The sequence below is a fragment of the Penaeus japonicus genome, unplaced genomic scaffold, assembly GCF_977035675.1.
Source record: "Penaeus japonicus unplaced genomic scaffold, GWHDUDI00000001_assembly GWHDUDI00000030, whole genome shotgun sequence".
NCBI lineage: Eukaryota > Metazoa > Arthropoda > Malacostraca > Decapoda > Penaeidae > Penaeus > Penaeus japonicus.
The window spans coordinates 8818176-8828175 of NW_028234432.1; the positions used below are offsets into that span (position 1 = coordinate 8818176).

Genomic DNA, 10000 nt, shown 5'->3' on the forward strand with positions numbered 1-10000 from the left:
CCATATAGCATGCAGAGCAGACAGCAGCCTCCATTATCATGGTATGCATGGGTGCCATCGAGAACTCTAGTTTTTGCCATGTCATATAAAAATGCCATCCACTGCTACAAGGTTAAATAAAGAAGGGATCTAAAAGTGATTTCGATTTTAGGATGTTGAAGATTGTTTGAAGTAAGCATTTTCTTTTGGGATCTTAGGTGTTTCCTGTTACCTGTAAATTGTTTCCCTGAAGAATGATCCTTTCAAGCCATTGTACCACTAGAGTAAATGCTCATGCAATCTGTGTATTGAATACTTATGTGCAGTTGTATTGCCAGTAGCTCTCAGAAATTCTTTGGGGCCACAAAAATAGCTGGCCTTCCTAGCTGCTGCCAATCATCCTGCCTTAGAATATAAACAAATGGTGTTGAGTCATGTGATCAGATAAAGGTATGTTTTTCTTATACAACATCATAATGGGGATATGCAAAACACATGGATATATTTACAAGCCTCAGGTATATTTACCATCATATGACTTAACATGAGAATGATGTCATGTAAATAGTTGCAAAAACCTGAATGTGTTACCTTATTGTTAGCAAATGCTCCAGAGTAGGTTTTTTCTTTGCAATAGATCCCCTAAGCAAATGCCTTCTGTATCACATTCTGGTTTAATTCAAAGACAACATAGTTCAATCTTTGTTTTCTGGCATATGTTAACTAAACAAACAAATGAGACCAAGCATTAGTTAAATATATATCTCATATGAAATGTAATGACAAAATAATGTGAGGAAAATGTTCAGTTGTCATATTTTGCCATCAAACCCATATATTGCTTAACCCACTCGCAAGGGGGTGTATATTTGCCTAATGCCGCTCCCACTGGGAAGATAACAAGGGCACACAGCTTGCTGAGAGAGATCTCCTGGCACTATGCCACGCTGTGGCTCTCAGAGTGGGATTCTACAGAGTGGTAGGATTTTATTTTTTTATTTTTTTATTTTTTATAAAGTCATAAAAAATGTGTATATACAAATGCAACTACAATGTGCATATACAAATGTAACTATATAAAATGTAATAGATGTCATCTGTCATGAGGGAAATATACCGATGACATCATGTCATGTCATCTGGTGTGAATGGGTCACCTGATCATTCTGCCATAGTTTTATTCAGTAGTTAAAAACTATGTTCATATCTTCAATATGAAAGCATTAAGAATGAAGAAATCTGTAATATATGATTGTATTTTTGGTGATTTTATCAAATTTACCCCATGCACATTGTGATAAGTTGGAGCATGAGTACAAGATGGGGATCAGTGAGTGGAACAGCCATATCCCAATCATTGATTCTCTGAAGAAATAGCACTTTTCCCATGTTCATCAGTCAAAAACTGTCCTGTGCAAAGCCTGCAAGAAACCCTACCTTTTCACCTAATTTTTCTTCACTAATGTATGAAATGCATCACATACTGTTGTCGATCACACATAACATCATAGACTGTGATTGATAGAAACAAACAAATTATAAGCAACTTTCAGTAGTTATACAAGTTGGACCCTCATTGTACAAGCATAGAATAATTAATGTAGACTATGATGTTTTGAAGTGAATGATAGTAATTGTATTATAAGGTCTCCTTGTGTAGGGTCAGCTGCTGTGGATATTGTAAAAGTTTCTCCTACAAAAGTCTACTGGCTTTCAAGTTTTCTAACAAGTTTCAGAGCCACCATCATATCTATTTGTAAAAGCTCATTCTATATGCCGTGCATGGTATACCAAAAAAGTCATGTTTTTTTTTTTATACACTCCCAAGGTGATGATTGGAAACTCCGCAACTATTATACAGAGTTTCCATTTTTATGAACTTGCTTACATTTGCATAGATGATTACCATGTCTATACAAGTATTTTTTTTCTGTAAAATGACCCAATCTATTTGGCATTTTAGATATTTAAAAAGATTCACAGATTCTTTTCAGATGCATTTTGTAGTTTTATATCTGAATCACAAGATTAGCAATCATGTGTCACATCATTATGGTTAGTTTGATGATTTCAGAATGACATTATATGATGATTCAAAAAGGATTTGCTAAATTAATCATGAACAGATAGCCAGTGAAAGCAAAGGCATTCTCCCATAGGCATTACCATTGTTGTACGCCTACAATGAAAAGTGGTGGTTCAAAGGTTAACCCAATGATGACGGTGTGTCACACCCATGTGACACGGCAAAGTGCCTGATGACGGGCAACACACTAGTGTGACGTCCCCAAGGCGATATTACATAGGCCCGGTGTAGGGGGTTGCCAGTTCTCACCGGGCCCGTCGGGATTGGGTTAACCCATTGCGAATGGGGGATAGATTCGCTTGCCCAGTCTCTAGGAAGGGTCTTACTTTAGAGCGAGGCAGTTTCACACAGTATACCTTGGCTTTTTCCATTCTCTTTTAATCACTTATTGTAAAGCTAGAGCCATTTTTATATTTAAATTTTTGTGTTTTACTGTATTTAGAATCTTATCTCTATCATATCACAGGCTCTATCAATGCTGCAGTTGACTAAAATTGTAGTTTAGGGTCCGTATCAGCTAATTATTTTCTTTATACTCAGTTTGATAGAAGTATTGCTGGTTTATGAGAGGACAAAAAGCAACTTTATTGTTTTGTATTTATGTGTCATGAATGAATACAAAACATAATCATCCACAATGAAAATAACATGAAGGGGTAGGGAAGAGGAGGGAAATGTGTTTACGACTGTATGTCACGATAAAAGGCATCCCTGCTGGCACAGGGGCTGATTGTAGACATTGTTCATGGTTTGAGTCACCTTCCTCTTCCCTTTCTGCCTGCACATCTTTTATCTGTGGTACTTTAGAGCAAGAGGTTGGCAACTTGTTATGTGCCATTGCTCTATAAAGATAATGCTTGCTAAAGACCATGGATGGGTGCCAATGAAGGCTCTCTCTCCTGCTGGTGGTAAAAAAAAGTGTATCATCTAGCTATTAAACGTTAGGTGAAACCCATTTAGCTTAATATTACAACAATTGTATTAATTATGACTGCAATTGTCATCATCACTCAATCATTACTCATAGCACAATAAGTGATTCAAAATCCTCGAACATCAGGTATGTCATGACGCCCGTCATCAAGCCAGAGCTCCTGTGTCATGCATGTCATGACACCAGTGCTCAATGGGTTAACCCTCTTTAGACGGGTGGTACACCACGGGTACCGCGCATTCAAGGCCCGTTCGCAGGGTGACGTCATACGGCGTCATTTATTTAACTGATTTAGGCCTATGCGTTCGAGAGCCCCGGCATTGTAACATGCAAGGCTGGAATGCCCCCGTCATGAGTGGGTTAATAAAGGTGTTATCCAAAATTGAGCCTTTTGGCAGAAATTTGATCAATCATGGTCATTCTGTAGCAGATGAAGCCACATTAACCCGTTGCTGACGGGTCATGATATACATATGGCACATATAAGTCTCTAAACTCAATAAAACACACAAAAAAATAAAACACAAAAAACGCTCTAGTTTTACAATGAATGACTGAAAGAGAGTGGGATGATTCAAATTATATTGCTTCAAGCGGTCTCTCTCTAATATAAAACCTATCCTGGAGGCTGGGCAAGCAAATTTATCTCCGTCTGCAATGGGTTAAGGACTTTATGTTCTGCAGAAGTTGTTTGCTATTCACACACTGCTAAAAAGCATCAGCCATACCATGTACTAGGTAGTATATGCCTTGGCAGTGAAACCAGTCTTAGTGTTTTGTAGAATTTTGTCATCCAACGAAAAAGAATAAGAACGCCTAGCAACTATGCATGGATTCTGTATCACATCTGTGAGGGATAAAATTCTTTGCTTTTAAATGATAATGCCATAAAAGTCTACACTCTTGTTTCATTCTATATCAATTAGGCATATAAGATAATAGTACTATATTCTATTGCAAGAATCCCATCCAATGTATTGCTTGGAAACCCTTGTACCTCATCAACTACTTTCATCAAGAAATCTGAAGAGGATTATCAAAATATCAAATTTATTACATCTTCATTAAACCTACTAAACAGTAAAAAAAAAAGATTCTTACAGAATTAACACATTAGTTTCAGGAATTTTTAAATGTATGTTATTGGTTTTGATAAAACGTAAATTGCATTCTATAAAGTAGTAATGGATTTAGTTAACCCGAGAATTGTGCTGATGTGCTGACACGTTTCGTGGTTTTTGGGTCAGATGCCGATGACGAGATATTTGGTCAAGGCCGGCGCTCGGGGTTATTGAGCGGACAGCCCAGACTCACAGCTAGTGTGCCTGAGAATTCCGAGGCGTTAAACTTATGCATTCGAAAACCCTGGCATTCTGACCATTCAAAGCTAGAATATCCCTGGTGTGAATGGGTTAAGAAATCATGGTGCAATAAATACCAAGAACTAAAAGCTTCAAAAATCAATTTTGTGTCATTTGGACAAGATATACATGTTTAGCAATATGGTATATAACGCTATAATCCCTATAGTGAATACTGTGTGACACTGGATTTATGAGTGATGACCTTTTTTTTTCCATGTAGTTTCTATGATTTGATATTGCTATTTTTTTTTTTTTTTTTTTTTTAAACCCTAAAAGACATTATGCAGCAGTTGTCATACCTGTAGCAATTGTCATACCCAGAAATATCTGTTACATAGTGAGAGAGATGGCAAAATAACTTTTACCAGTTTCTATATCCAACTGTTTATTAGTTTTTTGTCTTGCTTTTTTGTTGTACTCAAGTATGTCTGTTATGTAGGTCAAAAGAGGGAGAAGTTATTTTGCTTGCTAAGTTTTCCATTTGTTTATTCCAGAGAATCCCAGCCTCTGTGCACATTTAGTTCTGAACTATTATGTTTTAGTGTTTCATTTTTTTCTTGCAGAGTGTCAGCAAGAGAAGCTGTAGTAAAAATAGTGGGCAATGAAATGGAACCTGTTGATAGCAGTGAACATGAGGAAATAAGAGAAACCTCTGGGAGATTCCAGCATGAGGAACAGGTTGGTACTTTGGAGTATTATGCTGAGGTTATTGTATTAGGATTGGAAAGAACTTGCAATTATTATTCATCTCACAGTTGTTTGTAAACATAATAGTGCGATGATTTTATCTGCTTCTAGGTCTGTGAAGAGTTCAAGTGATATTATATCAGTGAAACATGAATATTCCCAATAACATGCTATATGTGCATGTGCATGCATGTGATATGTACATATGCATGCATGTGCATCTGTGGAGTGTGTGTAGAATAAGTAACGGAGGCAAACAGGTGTGGATTTGCCATATTCGCTATTTGAGATGAGCAAACTGACAGTGCCGTCACTCACTGCATAACTGGTGTGATGCCAAGTAGTATTTAGTAACCAGTATGGCTCTTGACAATATATTGCTTGGCTAGACTCTTAAATGCAGATAAGAAAACACAAAACTTAATGTAGCATTACACATTATTTAAAAAAAAAATTTGTTAGTTGCCTTGAAAATGCTCTCAAGTTGATTTTTCCTTGTTTTAGAAATCAGAACATACTGTATATTAAAATATAACTTTTGATTATTAAAGATCATGGTTGTATATCATTATCAATATTTTTTTTATTAATCAATGAGTATTAGTATGTAAACATTGTGTGTTACTTAACAGTATTTTGTTTGAGAGATGAAAAAATATATAATATTTGATATACTGATAATCTACTTACCCAAAGTGTCATATTGTGGAATGGGAAATATATATCTACTGTACCGGAACAAAATAAGATTTCAGGAATTGGTGTGAATAAGAATAAATCATTTTTAAGGCAAGATTTATTCTATTTATTTTGATCCCATAGTATCTATTAGAATTACTATTGTAGAAGATTATACTATCAAAATATTGATTAGACATTATATCTCATAAAATTATTCGTTCTCATTTATACCTCTTTCAGTAGGTGTCACAAAGAAAATATTAAATGATTGTCCATTTAGCTTTCTTCTTTGCAAGCCTGCTAGTGATGCATTTGATTTCCATTTTACCCCTAAGTTATTCCTGTCTTGCAGGAGTTGTCAGAAATCTCAACGGTGGTGAAGGAGGAAGATCTCGGCTACGACCCAGAGGTGGTTATCGCCAACAACAACAACAACAGCATTAACAACAACCATGAGGATGGAGTGGAGTACCTCTTGTCTCCGTACCAGGCATGTACAGTGGGTCACATGTTTGATCTTTAGTTAGGATTGTAGAACACTTAACTTGTTTTTAGTAGTTTTTTTCTTATTTTTCTGATAATATGGCAAGATTGTGGAACACTTAGCTTGTTTTTAGTGGTTTTTATCTTACTTTTCTGATAATATGGCAGGATTGTAGAACACTAATCCTGTTTTTAGTGTTTTTTATCTTATTTTTCTGATATTGTGGCAGTGCTGTGAAGTATATAGTTAGTTTCTTCTTTCTTTCAGTATTTAACATAAGTCTTTTAAAATTCTTGCTCATTTTCCATTTTCTATCTTTTTTGATATCTGTTCTAGTTTGAGTTGCAGTTGCCCATATAGAGCTAGATGTATAGAAAGAGGGAAACTTTGATAGGAAGAAAGGATTTAGGAAGAGGAAGGACTTTAATATTGCAGACTTTTTTTCATATTTTGTAGGATAATTGTGAATACTGAGAACTAAAATTGAGAGCAAAGATTCAGCAGTTTATGTCATTGGAAGTTAAGATGGAGATGGAATAGGTGAAGTAAAAACTATAGGCAGCTAGAGACCGTGATGAGAAATATAGTCAAGAAATTTAACACTGATCGAAAATAGAAATGAATTGATGAATACACAAAATAAAGTGATGTATTATACCCTTGAATATTCATTGATGAAGTATAGTCTTTTTACTTTGTTCATATTTGATTGAAGGCTGTTTAATCAGTAATTTTTAGATATCAAAATTACATCGGTGAGGTAACAAAAGTTTTAGATATAGCTAGGTCATAGTTAGTTTAGTGCTCTTGAAAAAAAGGACTAGCCTTAGTGAAAAACAAAAGAAATACAAAGGTTGTACAGATTGTAATATTAGATATTATAATTTAAGTTGAAGTTATGCCAGTATTGTAAAAGCAAAAAAGGAAATCAAAGGCTTCATCCACAAAATTTTTAAAATTGCTTTGCAATTTACAATATCCAGTTCAAATAACATCCCAAAGAGTCCTAATAGGAAACATGGATGCAGAGAAGCCAGATGCTTAATTGTGTCCAGAAATGGGACAAAAGTAAGAAAAAATCTACACAATTTATGGCTCTCCAAACCACCCAGCATCCAGCTGTGAGGACTTAACACCACTTCCCCTACCCACTTGACTTTTAAGTGCTGATGCTAATCAGTTGCACCACTTGCAGGGCCTCATTACAAAACGGGAGGTGGAGAATGACACCGACTACGTGGTGGAGTCCTTTATCGGGCCTTCTCCTACACCCCCCTTGCAGGATTCCTCGCAGGAGGAGCAGTTGGCTTACCAGGTCGAGGAGGTCAACGCCACCGGGGCAACCTCTATAGCCGACCCCCTCATCACGGGCGCTGAGAAGGATGATGGGGAGATTGTCGTATTTCAGAGGGAGGATGGGGCGTTTGTGAATCAGGTTTGTGGCATTGGGGTGGTTGCTGTCATTGCTGTTTTGTTTGTTGTGTAAGCAGGAAGTAATTTTTGAAAAGATTTTATTCGTTGTATAAATATAAATTTGATTTTGACAAATAGACAAATGTTGGGGATTTTGTCTTAAGGTGTTAAGTTAATATAAATTCTCACATAACATAATCAGCACCCTAAGAAAAGGAGGTTGTCACCATCAATAGGTAGTTGTAGAAAAGGAAAGAATTTTGTATATACATATATATAAATGGGCACACACACACACACACACACACACACACACACACACACACACACACACACACACACACACACACACACACACACACACACACACACACACACATACATACATACATACATACATACATACATACATACATATATACATACATATATATACATACATACATATATACATATACACATTTACATATACATATACACATTTATATATATACTTATATATACATATACATATATACATATACACATTTATATATACATATACATATACATATACATATACATATACATATACATATACATATACATATACATATACATATACATATACATATACATATACATATACATATACATATATATATTTATATAATATACAAATACAAATACAAATACAAACACAAATACAAACACACACACATATTATGTATATTATATATATTATATATATTATATATATTATATATATTCTCTTGAAATGCCCTAATTCTGTCATGTCTCCCTCCAGGATGGTACTCCAGTGTCAAGTGAACTCCAGTACCTAATAGCCACGTCACAGCAGGACTTCGCCCCTTCGCTGGATGCGGTTGATCACACGGACTCCATCTTTGCCTCTGCGGGAGCCTTCGACCATCACCACACTATTGACGTCAACACAGGGCTGTAAATGCGTTCCTTTTTGCAAATGTAGTCTGGACAAGGACAACCCACGTGGTGCTTTGTGATGAGTTTGCAAGACTGGAAAGAAACTGTGAATAAAAAAAAATCCAGAAAAAAAGTGAAAAATAGTATTGTAAATAGTAACATCAACGGATAAGATAAAAAAAAAAAAAAAAAAAAAGGAAACAGGATATTATTTCCACTCCTAAATTGAGAGTCATTCATCAGTTGAACCCCATTTCATCAGTGAATTTAGTGACACTTTGTGGTAAGAAAGAAGGACTTTGCCAGAAGCAAACAGTAATGCAAGCAGTATAGAGTATTTTCACATTCTACTTAGCAGGATGCACGACACATGGTGAAGGCTATTATGGCCTTACCTTTTGATATTCTCAGGGCCCACATTCATAGCGGTTCAGTTGTATAACTATGATATTTTTGTGGTCTGATGTAATAGTTTATGAGGAATAATTCAGGGCAAAAGTCTGCTGAAACACAAGTAATTTATTTTAGGACTGTAGGATTTTTTTTTTTTTTTTTTTAGACATAATGAAGTGGCTTGAAGGATCTCACGATTGGCTTTTGTTTGTTCAAACCTATGCGGAAAATATCCCAAGACTAGAATAGACTTATCAAGGTGTTATAATTTCATTGTTTAATACAGAAGAAAGAAAATGAAGTCCCCAGTGCCTGGTCAGATCTGTTGTGGAGGCTGCCAGTTGAAGTGTCAAAACATGTAAAAGCAAAATGGACTTGACTCTGAGGGTGATTTTTCAAGCTCTCTGGTTTTGCTGTTGAGGAAGACATGTCACGAGGGAAGACCTATGCACCTAGCAATCTCGTAAAAGTTTGGAGTTGAAAGAGAATACAAGATAGCAGTGGAGGAATGTGGAACCATAAAGGAATAGAGTATTATTTATTTTTGGAAGGAAGAAAAATTTGATGCAATTAATGTTTATGACTTCCTTTATAGAACTATACATTTTTTAGTTCATAATGATTTCAATATTTCTTTTTTTTTAGCCTTAATGTTTCAGGTAAACCTCTTTATAGTTTTTGAAATAGAGATGCCACAGAGATATAAATACATCTATTGAATATCTCATCATGATTTGTTGATGTTAGGTGTAATATCAACATTTATATGGTTATTGAGTGATACAAGTTGACAAATTTTATATTGTGCTGTTACATCTATATTTATTTGGTCAGTATCAGAAGATGTTAAATACACTGTGGTTTAAAGGCTATTCAAAGGTTTTCCCGTATGTTACATAATTTCCGAGGCCAGCACTGTATGCAATGTGCTATAAAAATTTAGAAAGACCTTTAAAATGTTATTTTAATCTGTATGAAATGAACTTTGATTTTAGAAAGCACAAATATGTTTCTTATTTATTTAGCATAATCAGATTAGTATTTGCAAATGAAAT

At 35.2% G+C, this 10000-nt stretch overlaps 1 protein-coding gene across 2 annotated transcripts in view; it reads left to right on the top strand.

Annotated features, from left to right (window-relative positions):
* Positions 1–10000, top strand: part of LOC122242738 (uncharacterized) — a 17061-nt gene that overhangs the window by 6007 nt on the left and 1054 nt on the right. For both annotated transcript variants that reach the window (XM_043000112.2, XM_043000111.2), the window contains exons 3-6: positions 4927–5041; positions 6084–6221; positions 7411–7650; positions 8416–10000. The exon at positions 8416–10000 is cut by the window's right edge and continues 1054 nt beyond it. In XM_043000112.2, the coding sequence (XP_042856046.2) occupies positions 4927–5041; positions 6084–6221; positions 7411–7650; positions 8416–8574 (652 nt within the window). In that variant the 3' untranslated portion in view covers positions 8575–10000. The remainder of the gene's footprint in view (positions 1–4926; positions 5042–6083; positions 6222–7410; positions 7651–8415) is intronic.